The sequence below is a fragment of the Drosophila guanche genome, unplaced genomic scaffold (assembly GCF_900245975.1).
Source record: "Drosophila guanche unplaced genomic scaffold, DGUA_6, whole genome shotgun sequence".
In the NCBI taxonomy this organism is placed as follows: domain Eukaryota; kingdom Metazoa; phylum Arthropoda; class Insecta; order Diptera; family Drosophilidae; genus Drosophila; species Drosophila guanche.
Window position 1 is genome coordinate 4,277,280 of NW_022995751.1, and position 16,696 is coordinate 4,293,975.

The window sequence follows — 16,696 nt, forward strand, 5'->3', positions numbered from 1 at the left end:
GCCAAGATAACTGCTGGGCGAGTGCAGTACTAAATCAAAGACTATCTATGCCTAGATTATTCCACAATATGTAGGGGCCATCGACGGCGATGACAGTATATTCCGGGCAGTGCTCTGGCGCTGGACTATCCCAGCACATGATATCATCATGGAATATTTGAACAAACCCACTTTAATAATATTTTTAAGCAGTTTTTTGTATGTTTTAAATATATTTTATTTTCTTTTTATTGTCATTTCTTTTGTTGATGCATTTTTCGCCCTGCTGCAATGGATTTGATGTTTATTCTGATAACTTGGCTGTGACTTTGAGAAAACTTTGAAGCTGCGTCTGTGTGTGTGTGTGTACCCTAAATACATACAATACATACAAATACATGGAATAAGTTATAGGGGGAATGAATAATAGTTAAAAACTGATCTTTATCATCGAACGATCTCGTTTACTTATTTACAAATAATTAATCAATAAAAATGCATCAATTTTCGCTTTTCGTTTCCGTTTTGTGGGTTTTGCCGGGCCAATAATTTAAATAAATTAGATTAGAAAATTTGCATAAAACTAAACTAAATGAAGATTGTTTGTGTGGTATCGTGTTTCGTGTAGTGTTGTTGCTCTTTTGGGGGTTGTGGGCATGAAGGATAAATAAATAGTTTAATGGTTGGGGCACAGGGATGAGTAGAATAAATAATCGAAGTGGGATGTGTGTGTGTGTGTGTGTGTGTGTGGATGTGTCTTTTTTTTAGGGTTGCGTCCATTAGCTCAATTGACAAACATCACTGGCTCAAAGGGTCAGCCCCTTTGATAGCAAGGGGTCAATTGGGCGTGGCAAGGGGCGCAGCTAAAATCATAAATAAATAAATAAATAATTTTTCGTTAAAATATCAACCTTAAATGCTAGTCAAAAATGTGTCTCGAATATGCAGGGGGGGGGGGGGGAATAGAGTTCGATAAAGCGACAGTTAGTGTTGGAAAGCTTGAGTAATAGTGTGGCAAAACGTTGCAGTCGGTGTTGAATAATTGGTTTCGGATCCCTATATATTCCTCTCTCTCCTTTCTACCACAGCGGCATGGGGCGTTGCCGGGCAAGATAGCCGGGCAGGCTGGCCGCAGTTGGGGCGGGACAACCTACAGAAGAAAAGAGCAAAAGATCAGCATTAGAGTTCGCATATTCCTGCAGACAATCCTCTAGTTCCACTTACGACACACGGCACAGGTCTGCTCGTCAGTGCCATCTCCGCATCCGTCGCGTCCGGAGCACACAATGGCCGTGGAGCGGCACAGTCCGTTGCTGCAACGATGCGGACAGTAGGCATCGGCGGAGTCGCGTCGTCCACCGCCCAGCAGGCCACCCGCATCGAAGAGTCGCATAAAGAGACTGGGCACGGAGCGTGAGCCGCACAGATGCGGCGGCTCGTCGCTGCCATCCTTGCAGGACACAATGGCATTGCAGTACTCGTACTCCGGCAGGCACTCGCCGCTCTTGCAGCGGAACGTGTGCTCGGGACAGGCGTTGCCGCCCTTGAAGCTGCCATCGCAGCCCAGCTCATCCTCGCCATGGGGACACTGCTTCCGTCCGTCGCAGAGGGCAGCGCGGGAGATGCAGCGACCGCTGCGCTGGCAGCGGAACGATTCCGTGGGACAGGTCTGGTTCAGTCGCGCATTGTGGGTGCACTCCTCATCGGAGTCATCGTTGCAGTCAGCGCGTCCATCGCACACAAAGAACCATGAGATGCAAACGCCACTGGAGCGGCACTGCAAAAGAGGGGAGAGAAAAGGTTAACTTCTTCCGATCTCTTGGGTTCTTGCTGCCTTTTGCACTTACCTGAAAGGTGCCCGGACTGCAGCCTGTGCTCTGTGCACTGCACTGACCCTCAGCTTGCTCGCTGCTGCCTGCACAGTCGCAGACTCCGCGTGCATTGCACACCGTATGGGGATCCGACAGCTGGCACTGGCGATCGCTGCTGCAGGCCAGGCCCAGGGAGATGGCCTCCAGGCCGAGATCCACGCGCTTGCGCAGCTCCGAGGCAAGATTGAACTGCGAAGAGGCGAAGGACGGCACCACTGGCTCCGGCGTGGGCTCATCCGGGGTCATCAGCGGCATCAGCGTGGTGGCCACTGGTGCAGCGGGTTCCATGAGCGTCACACGGCTGGCCAGACCCAACATGGTCTGCGTGGTGATCTCCACAATGTCGGCGGGATTGGGTGTGGCCTCCTCATGGGCGCTGGCATGTGCGGCAGGCTGCTCCTCGATGTGGTTGCTGTCCAGCTCATGGATGCCATCGAAGCTGGTGGTGGACTCCACTATGAGGTTGTCCGACTCGAGTTCGTTGATGCGAATGGGCTGAGAGTGATCGCTGAGATCGAAGGGCAGTTCCTCGGGGGATAGGGTGGCCTCCTGCTCCTGCTGCTGCTCGAGGGGTTCCTTTAGTGTGGTGGCTTCCTCTGGTATCGATTCGGTTTCCTGTTGTTCCTCTGGGTAGAAGGTGATTAGTTTCTCCTCATCCTTGGCATCCGTGGTGGATTCTTCAGCTTCCTCTGCTGTGGGAACGGCCGTCGTCTGGTCTGTCTGCTCCTCCTGCTCCTCTTCATCGTTTGCCGCCTCCGCAAAGAGATCTGGAATGGCTGGAATCTGCTCCTGCTCTGACTCTGCTGGCGCTTGCACCTGCTCCACGTGCTCCTCGTCGTGTGTTTCGTCAGCCTCTGCCAGAAGATCGGATACAGCTGTCTCCTCCTCGTTGTCCTCGTTGGCCTCCACCATGGGCACGGTTTGGGCAGGCTGCTGGCCGAAGGGCACGGGCGGCACGGTGCTGTCTCCCTCCAGCATCAGGTCGCTGAGAATGTCGGCAATGCTCTCGCTTTCATGGAACTGCTCCGGGTCCTGCTCCTCGCTGACAATGGCACTGATCTGTGGCGCCACAGTGGACTCGACGGTGGCTTCTTCCTCATCTTCATTGTCATCATCGTTGGATGCTAGCTGTGCGGGTGTGGTTTCGGTCTCCGTCTCAGCTTGATTGTAATCCTCCTCTGCAGTGGCAACGGGCTTGTCTTCATCCTCCTCCTGCTGCTCTTTGGGCAGCTCTTGCAGGTGCTCGATGCTGGTGTAGTCCAGCTCTGGCTTGCTCAGCTCCTCCTCCTGCTGCTCTGGTTCCCCCTCTGGCTTGGCTTCCTGCTCCGCATTCGGCTCGGCACCTTGAATGATGTTATCATTCTCAGTTTTAATGGTTTCCGTTTCATCTTTATGGCTCTCCATCGGCTCCTCGGCACTTTCACTGCGCTCTGTGACAGTTTCGTCTTGCAGTTCGCTTTCCACTTCGCTCAATGATGGAGTGATCTCTGTCAGAGCTTCGCTCGCTTCCGGCTCAATATCTTCGGGTGTCTTAATTGGCAGCTGCTCTGGCTGCGGATCCACATCTGCATCTGCATCTGCATCTGCATCCACCTGCGACACTTCATCATTAGCAATGGCCTGGGGCAACACTGCCTCACTGTTCTGTTCGGTGACTGTTTCGGTTTGCAGCTCCTCTGGGCTCAGCTCTGCCTGTGGCTCAGCAATTGCTTCCGACACTTCAGGCGTTTTAATTGCATTTGCATTTTCCACCAGGGTGAGCTCTGCCTCTGGCTCTGCCTCTTGCTGCTGCTCCTCTAGCGCCTCCTGCTGCTGTTCTGGCTGCTGCTCTGTGCTGGAAATTTCTGGTTCTTGGAGTGCCGCCTCTGTGGTCTGTTGCTCTGCCACTTGCTCTTGCTCCTCCTCTGGCCGCTGCTCAACTGGCGCCAATTCATCATCATTTGTTGGGTATGTCAATTGTTCGTGCTCTGCTTCGGTGATTGCCACCGTCGCTGTCTCTGTCTCTGTCTCTCCCTCTCCCTCTGTCTCTGACTCTGACTCTGTGTCTTCCAGCTGTGTGTCTTCTTCCTCGTGCTCTGGTTGCTGCTGCTGCTGCTCCTCCTCTTCAACTGGTTTCACTTTGATTTCTTGTGGCTCTGTTGTGGCTTCATCTGCATCTTGTTGGATCTCCTCCACTGGCTCTTGGACTGCCTCTTGGTCTGCCTCTGCCACACTCTCCTCCACCTCCTCCTGCTGCTGCTGCTGCTCCTTCTCTGCTTCGCTGGCAATCTCTTCCGCTGCTTGGGGCTGTGTCTCTTGCTCTTGATCTTGATTTAATTGATTGCCTACATTTAAATCATCTTCGCCACTTGTCGGCTTGATGTCGGCGCTTTGTTCTGCCTGATCGATTTCTGGCTCCGTCGCTGGTTCCGTCTCTGGTTCTGGCTCCTTCTCCTCTGTGGCCTCAGCCTCGGGTTGCTGCTGTTGCTGCTCTGTTTCAGCTTCCACTTGTGGGGCAGCTTCTGTGGTTGCCACCACTTCTGCGGCTTCGGTTTGTGTCTCTGGCTGCTCCACTTCCTCTTTAGGCTCCTCCTCAGTCACTTCCTTTTGGCTTTCACTCTCTGGCTGCACCTTTGCCGGCTCTTCGATCTTCAGCGCTTCTGTTTGCTCCACCTGCTGCGCCTCCTCCTTGGCTGGAACTTCATCATTAGCCACTGCCGCGATGTCTGGCGTTGCCATCTCATGATCCCCCGAAGCTTGATCCTCCTCCTCCTCCTCTTCGGGCAGCTCCACTTCTGTCACCTTCGTCACACTTTCAATTTCTGCAGCTCCTCCACCTCCACCTCCATTCACGGGTATCAAATCCTCGTCAGCCACCGTTTGTGCCGGCTCCTGATCGTCTTCATCCTGCAGCAGCGCTTGGCTCTGAGTCGTGGCCTCTGCATCAGTCTCGCTCTCGGCCTCAATGGGCACCAACACCTCATCAGCATTATCATTATCATTATGATGATGCTGATGGTCTGCTGTCTGCGGCTCCTCCTCTTTGTCAGCCTCCATCTCCGCCTCCTCGACGGGCGTTTCATAATCGAATTTCATGGTATCGTCGACGGGCAATGAGGCAATCTCCTCAGCGCCCGAGGCCTCCTCCACAGCGTCCTCCCCATCGACATGCTCTGCCTCGTACTGATGTTCGGGCTGCTCTACCACCACCAGCTCTGGCCTCGTCTCGTGCTCCTCTGTGTACTCCTCATCGATCTTGTAGGGATAATCCTCAGTGGGGCCGCCCTCTGTCTCCTGTTCGACACCCACAGCATTCTCGGTGGGCACATCGGCGGGTGTCAGCAGCTGTTGGCTGCCAGTGGTGGCAGCATCTTCATGGGTTGCTTCTGCTGCCGCTGCTGCTGTTTCTGCTGCTTCCTTTTCCGCATCCTGCTGCTCCTGCTGCTCCTGCTGCTGTGTGAGTTCCGTCTCCTCGTGCGCCATGTCTATGGCCTCCAGTTTCTCGCCATTGTCCAGCTCGGAGATCTCTGGCCGCAGCTTGACAGCCTCACCATCGTCTTCCTCGAGGGTTTGCTCCTCCACGCTCGCCGGCAGCTCATCCTCCAGCTGTATGGGCGCGGCAGTTGTCGTTGTCGTTGTGGTTGTTGTTGCCCTTGTGGTGGGTGCAGGAGTTGTTGTTGTCGTTGTGGTGGTTGATCTCCTCGTTGTAGGCTCTGGTGTCGTGGTACTGGTTGTTGTTGTCAGCTTCTCTACCTTCTCGCTGGGCTGCTCATCCGTGGCTGGTGCCTGGCACTGTCCGGCAATCATCTTTGTGGGTGCCGTGCACTGGCAGCGTCCAAAGAGATTCGGAATCAGAAAATCGCAGTGGGTTCGTGTATCAAACATTTGACAGTGGGCATGGCTGTAGCAAACGGCACCGGGATGGGCAGCTGCAACGAGGAAAAGAACAAAAAAAGAAAAAAGAAAAAAGATTCTCATGAGAATTTTTTGTGTATTTTTTTTTGCATTTCTTGCAGCGCTTGCAGATCTAATTCTCGATGCTTTATGGATGTGTTATTAAGTTAACCGTAAACCGAACTCTCCGGCAAGCACCAAATGCATATTAAAAACTCATCATCGTCATCATCATGTACAGCAACACCCCAAGAGCAGCGGCAGTTGCAGTTGCCCCCAAGTGCTGCAACGAGTACGAGGCCCACAGGCATTAGGCCGCCTTCGACAGGCCTAATAACCGTCAATAAAGTCAACTGCAACTGCATCAAGCTCAACGCATGCAGCGGCTCCCACTCTGCCGCCCCCCTCTCCCTTGGTCACAAAAAAGAGAGGAACGAACCGCCAGTGACGTCGCCCATTCCCATTACCGTTCCTCATCAGCATTCCACTCGCCTGCCTGCCTGCCTGCCTGCCTGCCTGCCTGCTTGCCTGCCTGCCACCTGCGTGTCTGCCCGAGTGTGTTTCCCCCCCGCGAACAGCCACTGGAATCTCAGAGCTCTCTGACTCTGACCCACTTTCTGGACTAGCTGCAGAGTCGAGAGCCAAAGAGCCACAGTTGCTGCCTCAACTTGTTTTCACTTGTTTCGTGTTTGGTGTTGCAGGCAAACTGTGCAACAACTGAGCAACCAGCAACCTGGCGACATGCCAGTTACCAGCAGCCACCTGCAGTTCGCCCTTAGGGCTGTGTCTGCTCAGAGTTTCCAGCAGGAGTTTGCTTTGCAGATCATAAATCTGTGTGTGCCCTTTCGATCGAACCCTCTCGGGGAATTTCATTTCCAAAATCCAAACTCAAGTCAAACGTTTTCTGTCGGCATTTCACCAAAGGCCTTTTGCCGGCGTTTGATTTTGGCATTTGGCATTGGCCACTGGGGGGAACCGGTTGCAGCTAAAGTCAAAGCCAAAGCCAAAGTCAAAGCACATAAAAGGCAAACGGCAAGCGGCAAACGTGGCGTATACTTAACGAATGCAATGCCACTGACACTGACACTGGCACTGACTTTGACTCTGACGCTGACTCTGACTCCAGCTCTGATGCTGACTCTGACTCTGTGGCGACTCCAACTTTTTGCCATTCCAAATGCGAGTAGCTCAAACGTGTCTCTCGCTGCAGCTTTGACACCAATATGGCAGCAACCAGGAAGATCTCTCTCTTTGTCTCTCTCTCTCTCTCTCTCTATGACCATAGTGGGAGCAAAATGTTTGGCTTCATCTTTCACTTTTATATAACACAAAAGAAGGAGCAGCAGCCGCAGCCGCAGGAGACCCTGGGATTTGCGTTGAGCAAAAACGATGATCGATCTGCCACTCCCCCTACTCAGGGGGCACCCTCTGGGGCCACTGCTGTTGCTGCTGTGACAGGTTGCATGCGAATTGCTGCACGACTGGCAGCCTGTAAGCCTAACCCACTTCGAGTACACTGTGGGGCGCACTCGCTGCTGCAAACGCGTGTGAAAATTGCTTCTCTGCAGGCATCATAAACCATAATTCGCATCAAAATCAGCATAAATTATTATTGAAGCTGCCATGTGGCTTGATCTGTCGCTGCCGGTGGCCGGAATTGCAAAATCTGTGTCAACTGCCAGCACGCACAGATACAGATACAGATACAGATACAGATACAGCTGCCAGCTACAGATACACTTGTGTCTGTGCATCTGCGTTGCATTCCTGTGGCTTTAATAAGTCTCTTTGCTGCCGGGCAACTTTCATTAGCGCGCAACAAATATCGTAAAATATCTCCAAGTGCCGCAGCGGATTCTTCTTTGTGTTTTTTGCTCATAACTTTATGCTACACGTAATTAATTGTGGCAATTTGCATGAGGCATGCAAATGCTATGGGCTCTGAGGTTTTCCTGCCATTATGAGTTGTTTTCTTATTGTTTGCGGAAGTGGCCAAAAGTGCTGCCACCAGCTGAGGAATTGCCACTGTTCCACATAATTTGCATTGCAATTTGGCATTTGGCATTTGGCATTTGGCGCAATTTAGTTTCAAATGGCCAAAACCACCAGCATTCATTCTGGCCATTTTCTGTTTCAGCTTCTTGGCCGCAAATTAACACAGTTTGAGGCTTTTGACTAACGCTTTTGTGGGTCATGCGAAATGAAATGGAATTCATTGCTTTTTTCTTGTCTCTCTAGGTGTCGCAAGGGAAAGTAATTTTCCGCTGCTGAGTTTTGGCAGCTCTGCAGAAAGTGAGTTGCGTTGGCAATTTGCTTTTCTTGCTCATATAATGAGAGCAGCTAATGGTTTCCCAGGCAAAAGCTGTGCCTGATCTGCGCCTGACACTTTTTCCAGCAACTGGCTCTCGCAGCATCTTCTGCCTGCCTGTCTGTTCATTATCTGTTTGAATGCAAAGACTTGCTCGTACGTGGCATACTTTTGTGCCCCCCCCCCGCAACCTGAGCTCTCTTTCAAACGTGCCCCAAGGGGTGGCAGCACCTAGAGTTTGTCATACGAGAGAGCTCATAAAGATCGTTGGTTGGGCTGGAGGAAAATGTTCTTATTGTTCTTGCTGCCTCGTTAGAAAAGGCCACAAAAAAAAAAAAAAACAAAAGACAAACAGGGAACGTAGCAACGGCCAATCCCGGTATGGGGCGCCTCGACTTCGATGGGTTAAGGTGCATGGGAAACTGGAACAAGTGGCAGCTTGATAAACCGAATGCCACCGAATGGGGCAGCAGCAGAGGTAGCGTCGGAGACAGAGACAGAGACACAGCGAGCGAAAGCCTGACAAGCTCACAAAATCTGGCACACAACTTGCTTCACTTGACCCAAGAGAAAGACAAGACAGAGAGAGAGAGAGAGAGAGAGAGAGGGAGATAGAGAGAGGGAGCGAAAGAGAGAGAGGGGTATAGATAGCGAGAGAGGGAAAGAGATGAAGCTGGGATAAAGTGAATGGTCGTAGGCCGTGCCCATTGCCAAATGTGTGCAACATTTTTTTTTTGTCAACTGCAAGCCAAACATTTTTGGTCTCCAGGTTTTTGGGCTCCTGCCTGTAGCTGTCTCTTTCTCTCACCGAGAACTAATTGGACTCTTTGCTGTGACTTTCTTTTGCTGTGGAGTCCAATGGCAACTGGCGCTTAATCAGTGCAATTTAATTACATTTAAAACCAGCATCCAGAAGCCAGCAGCCGCCAGTCGAGGCAATTAGGCATGTAAAGTAGCGACAGAATGGGAGAACGACAGAGCGAGAGAGAGAGAGAGAGAGAGAGAGAGAGAGAGATATGCCAGATACAAATCAAAGAAGCAGCAAAGAGCTGAAGCTGCACAGGAGACACAGCGCTAAGGATTTTCCTTTTTGGTGAAAGGTTCATTCATTTCATTCCGTTGCCATTGTGCTGCTGCTGTTTTTTTGTTGGTGAAAGTATCTCATAAATGAATGCCTGTTGGCGCTGCCCCACTGCCTGCCACTTGCCACACAGTAGCCTCGTGTGCACCTGCAGCTGCCTTTTGACCACACGCTCCTCTTGTCATTAAAATGAGTTTTTAATTAAATATTTGAAGCGCACTCTCGGCCAGATGTCGCGGCACGCCCTCCCCCTGCCGGATATATAGAATTCAATGGATATATAATTAAGTCAGCAGAGGGTCAAGAGGAGAGAGGAGCGGATAGCAGCTACAACAAAACAGGTGAATGGCAATGACACGAACTGTTGCAGTTGCAGCATGTCCATGATCGTGCCTCATTGCTCTCCTTTCAACGTGTTCCTCTTGCGCTCTCTCTCGCTCTCGCTCTCTCTCTCTCTCAGTCTCCCCTCTCGTTGCTCGCTGCCAGTCGACATTCATTCTAATCAGATTAACGCCACTTGGCGCCAATGCGCCAATAGGAAGTGGAATTCTCTGCTCCTCGAGCTAGTAGATGACAATCGTTGGACAGCAGGGCTGCCGAACCACGGACGACTGTGACTGCAATGATCACTGATCACAGAACTACGAAAGGTATGAGAAATATTTCTTTACGGTGCAGTTCTGGGTCTAAAGTTCTTCTGCCTGAGAGTAAGGTTTCTTCTCTAAGCGTGGAGTGTTATGGTTTCCCCTTTTCTAGTTTCATTTCTGATTCATCTAATGCCAAAATGATTCATCTATGATTCACTCAGCTTAGTTGCAGCCTCGAAGTAGCGCTCGAAATGTATCTTTCACACATCTTAACACACACACACAGGGAGACAGAAAGAAAGATCGAAGAGATCTCTGGAGTCTAGAGTCAAACATTTACATATTACATTTGAGTTTCTGTTCTGTTCTGTTCTGTTCTGTTTGGTTCTCTTCGGCTCTGTGTGGCGATTTCTAGTCAGGTTGTTAGCCAGTTCTTGGAAAATTAACCAATTATGCGTATAATTAGTGACACGATTGTCTGCTTAGAGTGTGTACCTGGTGTGTGTTGGTTCGTTATTGCATTGCCAGTGCCATTGTTATGGCCATGTTAATTGCCTGTGTCAAGTGGCAGCAAAGTGCGGCAAGGGAAAATCTCTGCGCAAACACAGGAAATGTTTGCTGCCACACAAGGGTGCGTGACATTCCACAACTAACAGAGAGAGAGAGAGAGAGTCAGAGATGGCGGAGGGTAAAATGATAAGCAATCAAAGACAGAGAGAGAGAGAGATGATTCTGTGGCCAGAGCTGCGTTCGTTTATTGCAAACAGCGAAACGAACAGATCAGTTAATGATATTATTAAGAGTTAAAGTTGCCACATCGTGTGTGTGTGTGGAGTTTGCTTTGGCCGTGTGCTTAGGGCCACAAGAGTTGCTGGCCAACGGTCGCCAGATACTTACGTCCCAGACAGGTGTGCTTGCGGAACTGCAAGAATCCCTCGACGCAGCGGCAGGCCCCATCCAGGCAGCTGCTGTTGGCCACCTTCATCGAGCATTGCTCGCTCAGTTGGCAGTCGCCGCCAAGCAGTTGGGCTGTAAAAGAGACAGAGAAAGAGTTAGAGTGAGAGTCGCATCGCTGTTGAGTTGTGTTAACGGTTCTTGGATGCAACGTTGCACCCCATTGTTTGCCCACAAAACAGACAAACATTCTTTGGGTCCAATGTTTGTCCCCCCTTGGCCCATGCCACTCCCACTGGGCTCCGTTTGGGGCCAACCAAAGATTGACATTGCCTACTTACATGACAAACAGCGCTTGGAATTCAGTTGAACAAAATATGGCGCACACTCGCAGTAGCCGAGGGCCGAGCAGCTGGAGCCCTTGATGAAATCCGTACAGTCCATGTCATGCTGGCACTTGTCACCCAGCTCCAATGCCTCACTCCTCGTCAGCAGCACTGTGAACATGATGAGAAGCTGCAAAAGGGAAGCAGAGATTTTACGGTTTAAAAAAGGGGAAGAATATTGCGTGGAAGATGTGTAATAAAGGGAAGAAAATCCTTCGCAGGAAGTGCGAAATTATGTAGATATTTAATATGATTTTTATTATCTCTCATCTACCAATCTGCATCTCCCGCTTATGTTCCTATGCCCAAAATTACCCAATTTAAAGTGCATAAATTTTGCTATTCAATTTGCTGGCACAAACTATGATTAGGTAATGCACAAAGAGATCGCAACTTAACACAAATGAGCCAACAAATTAGCCAACAACATGGATCTTGGCCACAAACGCTCTTTCTCAGAGATGCTCTAACCCAAAGAAAAAATCAACAAATTGCCAGAATGCACGGAATATTCGTAGCCGTCAAAAGGCCACAAAAAACTATGAAAAAAGAGCGCCTCTAATCGGCAGTAATCGGCGCAGTTTGCTGAAGTCTATTTTATGAATGAAATACCGCTTGGGGTGTACGAGTAAGTGTATCGGGCATAGACAGAGAGAGAGACAGAGATATGTGGCAGATGCTTTAAGCGATACGAGACGCAGGTTGTAAGACAAAATTAACAGTTGCCTGAACACCGCGCACACGCCCCAAGGGGGTAAGTAGGGAGTATAGTGCCCGGGGGCATACGTACTTGGGATCTATAATTAAAAAAAAAGAAACAAAACAAGAAACCGAAACAAAAACCAAGGGAACCCACTACTAGCCAAGAAAAGGCGTAGAGCTACGCTTCGAGCAGCTGAATCTTTTGTGTAGGTTTTTTTTTGCGCTTAGAACGTGTGCTCTGGCTCTGGCTCAGACTCTGCTCTTGGCTCTGTTGTTGGCTAATAAATAAGCTGAATTTTGTGGCAAGTAGAGAGTGCAATGTACTTTCTGCTCATCGCGAACGAGCGCCACACGCCATTAATTATGGTCTCTGGGTTCGGGCTCTCGGGGGCATTACCTAACCGAAACACACACAGAGATACAAAGAGATACACAGATACTCAGATACACAGCAGAGTTGGGTAACTGGGTTTCGGTTTCGGGTTCTATTCTTTTGCATACTAAGCAACGGTACTCTGCTGGTGGCTCTCCCCCGCTCCAGTTTTCGTTAACGCATTAAATGCAATGATTACATAAAGTTTGCGCTCACGGAGGGGAATTCCATTTGGTCAGCCCCTGCCACAGCCGCTAATTGGTAAGAGAATTCTCCAATTTGGATGCCAATTCCACAGACACGCAATCCGAGACGTCTCTGCCCCACTCTATCCCTCTGTTCTCTGTGTAGAATTGTACAAGTTGAGACATTAAAACCACAGTTACATGTGGCAGCGAGGGTCCACTTTGTTGGCAGCCCAGGAATCCTTTTCCCCCCCATCGCTGATTGTGATAAATGAAGATGTGTATCCCATGATTCGTGGAAAAGTAAGTACTTATTGGCATGGGGGGGATTCTTTCCTAAGTGTAATTTGAAATTCTTGGAATAAAAAGATCATTTTAAACTAGCAAAAATATTACAAGTTCCAATGAAAAACTACAAAAATAAAACCCAAACTATTCCCGATGGAAACTCAATTTCTGTTGCAGTAAAACCACAAACAAAAGAGTTTTATTTTCTAAGCTCTCAAGTACATTTTGCTGTTAAAATAACACACGGATTTACAGCACTCTTGGCAAGGTGCCAACGATTGTTAAAGAGCCATAAGAAAAAGCACTCAATGGATCACTCATGAGATCAATGGCAAGAAGAATACAAAACAAATCGGAGCCACTCGAAGCGGGTAAAAGTATCTCCGCACCTCAACAGCTCGGCATTGAAACAGAAACAGAAACAGAACCTGAATCGAAAAGCCAATACGAATGAAATGGAACCGTTCGCTGGCGGCATCAATAAAATGTCAATAAAGAATGAGTAGAAATTGTTTAATTATGCTTTCAAGCGGCTTTTGAGCACGAGATACAGATACTCGTGGAATGGACAGAGAGGCAGGCCAGAGAATGGTGCAGAGAATGTGTGCCCCATTAGATTGTGTCTGCGTCTGTCTATTGACCCAATAAATAAAAGCCAAGTTACTTTCATTGCCAGCTTATTGTTTTGGCCGCAGATTTGACAACCTTTTGGAATGGCTCTCAGGGGAATGCTTATGCAGAGAGGATGGATGCTGCACAGCAGAGGACTGGCTAATAACCGTCGAACCATGTCCACCCGGCAATTTGTAATCCTCCTCCTGACCATTCGTCTTCCAGCTCTTGGCCAAATGTCCGACTGTGTCTGTAAAGCTGCCAAAACATCATTCATCAAGCGGCTGCATCTCTCTCCTCTGTGGATTCTCAGTGTTCTCTCTGGTTCTCTGTCTTGGCATATTTATTTTTCTGTTCTTCCTGTTTTTGGGTTTATGGCCAAGAATTTGTACAATACGCGGCTGTCGGTCTTCTGTGCTAATGAAGACCCGTTGCCGCTGCAGTTGCAGTTGTTGTTGTTGATGTTGCCCGTTCGTTCATTGTAATTTCGAATCGTAAAAGAACAGCAAGAACAGCCGCAACAGCAGCAGCAGCAGCAAAAAAAAGGTAAATAATTTTTCGTGTTTTACAAATTACTTTCGTACTTTTTGTTGTTGTTGTTTTGTTTAATGATCGTCGGGCGCCAGACCGTCTGCTGACCTTTGACCAGACAGAGCAGACTCCAACATGGCTGCACATAATGAATGCACTTGAGGGGCTTTGGGGCTGACCAGAACCAAGAACAGAACATTGAAATGGATAAATTGTTTGTTGGCCAAAGGCACCAGAGCCCTTGCTGGCCTGGGATTACAGAGGCAAAGATGGTAAATTCATTGGACTATAAGGAAAAGTAATGGAAAGATAAAAAAGAAACTTCGAGAGAAATGAGAGCCGCTTCACGAGAGCACTAAAACATTATAAATTCCATAAAATTTGCGCAACTTCCTTTCTTTTATGTTTTCTTTTTTCTTTGCTGCGCCGCTAATGAATCCATAAAAAGAGTCAACCAATTCAATAGAAGAACCTATTTATAGGTAAGCTAGTTCCCAGCCCAGAGACAGCGAGCGAGGAAACACTCTCTACGAATAGTACACGTACCCGTCTAACCATAATAATGATTAAGTGTCGGGCAATGAAATTTATGAACCAAATAATTCATTCATGCTGAGTTAATGCAGACAGAGAGAGCACTAGAGAATAAACTCCCACCTTTTATTAGATTAATTTGCCCACATTACTCTCGGATTGAAGAAGTGAAGCGTAGAGACCCCCAACCGATGGTACATCATCATCATCAGCATCATCATGGAGGAACATCATCTGCGAGACTGCCTCCCTATCCATCTATCAGCTACAATTTGACCCAATGGCCGACTTCACAGCTCTTTAAACAGAAAGAAAAGATCGCGCGCGGCCCACGATTGAAGTGCCAAAGCAGTCAGCAGGCGGCAGGCGGCTGGCGGCTGGCGGCTGGCAGCCCACACCAGAAAAGAAGAGTTGTGCCAAAAAACAACAAAAAATGATTGTAGAGAGCTGCTGTTGCTGCTGCTGCCATTAACAATGGTTCGACGGGGCAGTTGACAAACATTTATTTCATTTCATTTCGTTTGCTGTTTGTGGAGCAATTTGAATTGGCAACGCCCTGAAAGGGGGTGTGCAAAAATGGGAATGGAAGTTGAGTTCACTTACCGCTAAGAGCCGCTTAACCGTAAAAGCGTTTCCATTGAGCATTGCGATTGTTGCAGGTTGCTTTCTCGCCGATGCTGCTGCTGATGCCGATGCTGACGCTGCTGTCGCAGTCGCAGTCGCTGTCATTGTGCCGCTTCTTGAAGCGCTCCCAGAGAAGCGCGCTGCTGCTGACTCGGGTATCTGTTGCAGTTGCAGGCCAAAGAAGACTCTTTTTGTGTTGAGATCTGTTGAGGTTTTTACTGGTTGTACTCCTCGTTGCAGTCGTTAATATATGGGTTTTCCTTCTTTCTTTTTTGTTGATTTTTTTCTTGATTTTCGTTTTGCTGTGGAAAGGAGTCGGAGATTTGGTTTTGGGAAAACTTGACTTAAACTTTTGAACTTTTAGGGTCAGAAACGGAACGAAAAACGTTTGAGGTTTTTTCTCCTCCTCCTCTTCTGCTGTGGTGTGTCTTTCTTGAGGGGGCAGCAAAAGGAAATGCGCCCCACAAAAACCAGACCCCAACAGACTACGAACCAAAAAAAAAAGAACGAAATAATAATAATAATAATAATTTCTGTTTTTATTATTTTGCAGTGGCAAAGTGTGGGCACTGAGAGGGGGGCACCGGGACCGGCCGGCTAGCTGTCCATACGCCCCTCATTCGCATTCAGTTGGGCGCATTCGAGCGGTGCGCGCTCCACTTTAAAGCGAAAGACGGCAGCAGACGGAAAAACCCAAAAACCGAAAAACCGAGAAACCGAAAACGAACAACTTAGGCGACGAACTTGCCTCTCGGAAACCCCGAAAATGGGAAATTAACACCTGAGCCACGGAACTGGAAGTGTATTCCGTTTTGGGTCTTCCACTTCTCTGTCTTACTCTTCCTCTCCCTCTCCCTCTCTCTCTGTCTCTTTTGCTATTTTCACTTGCTGTGACGACCTTTGTCTGCCTCTCTCTCTCTCTCTGCCATTCTTTGGCTGTCTTGTCTTGGCTTTTCTTGCGTTCTTTTTTTGTTGGAATTTGGGCAACGTTTTTGTTGTCGCTCGCTGCGGCTGCTGCCTGCTGCTGCTGCTGCTGCTGCTGCGGCTGCTGTTATAAAATTTCATTTTATTGCAATGCATGAGTCTGGTCCCGTTCCTGGGTCCCTCTTGCTTGTGTCTTGGGTCTGTCTTCTGGGTCTTAGGTCTGAGAATGTGGCGCTCTCGGGGGCATTACCGTTATGTGGTGCTGTGAAAAAGGTCTATAAAACATCCATCTCCCATCTCCCGCTTTGTTTATAACTTAATAAAAAATCATAGGCGGCAGGAGAGTAGGCAGAGCTGAGGAAATGGCCTCCAGAGTTCAATTTAAATTGGACCATGGTGAGAGCTGGGCCCAAGAATTAGTTGATCTCCAGTTTTAGTGCCGTGCCACAACTCTCATGCTAATTCCGCCTCTGGCCTCTGGCCTCTGCCTACGTTACTATTATGACTATTTGCATTTGGTCAGCGAAAAGGGTTAGGCCCCCAAAAGGCGGATTTTGTTCATGTGGGGCCAAGAAGGTGATGTGCGTGGGCGTTACTTGTGGATTGGTGCCTCGAGCCTGGAGCAGGGCAAACGGTTCACTTTGCTGACCCACTCAGCAGGCGAGAAGGAGGGCCGTTCGAGATGGGAAATGAAAATGGAGATGGAGATGGAGCTGAAGATGAAGATGATCTCCCCACAATCGATCAGCATGTGCAAAGTGTTGCGATGGCTAACCGCAAAAAACTGAAAGGAGGAGGTGAAGTTGGAGGAGAAGTAGATGGGAGCCCCGCTCTGGCAGCATTTTTTTGTTCGCTGCTGTCGCTGTCGCTGTCGTCTCGTCTCGGTCGGTCTATCGGTCGCTGGGTCGCCATCAATGCGAATGCACACACAGAGAGCCGAGCCC

At 49.1% G+C, this 16,696-nt stretch overlaps 2 protein-coding genes across 3 annotated transcripts; both read right to left on the reverse strand.

The window, feature by feature from the left end:
- Positions 1-225: 225 nt before the first annotated feature.
- Positions 226-6,835, reverse strand: LOC117587027 (FK506-binding protein 5-like). The gene is made up of 5 exons (XM_034277452.1): positions 6,825-6,835; positions 5,973-5,978; positions 1,827-3,604; positions 1,204-1,756; positions 226-1,129 (listed from the first exon to the last, which is right to left on the reverse strand). The coding sequence occupies exons 3-5, from the start codon at positions 3,252-3,254 to the stop codon at positions 1,059-1,061; spliced, it is 2,052 nt and encodes a 683-aa protein (XP_034133343.1). The 5' UTR covers positions 3,255-3,604; positions 5,973-5,978; positions 6,825-6,835; the 3' UTR covers positions 226-1,058.
- LOC117587028 lies at positions 5,039-15,147 on the reverse strand. Of its 2 annotated transcripts, XM_034277453.1 has the most exons (5): positions 14,808-15,147; positions 10,935-11,109; positions 10,597-10,728; positions 5,623-5,758; positions 5,039-5,174 (listed from the first exon to the last, which is right to left on the reverse strand). In XM_034277453.1, exons 1-5 carry the CDS (start codon positions 14,931-14,933, stop codon positions 5,168-5,170), a joined length of 576 nt encoding a protein of 191 aa, XP_034133344.1. In that variant the 5' UTR covers positions 14,934-15,147; the 3' UTR covers positions 5,039-5,167. The 2 variants fall into 2 exon arrangements, with proteins under 2 accessions (XP_034133344.1, XP_034133345.1); XM_034277454.1 differs by lacking the exons at positions 5,039-5,174; positions 5,623-5,758 and having other exon boundaries at positions 10,538-10,728.
- Positions 15,148-16,696: the final 1,549 nt, after the last annotated feature.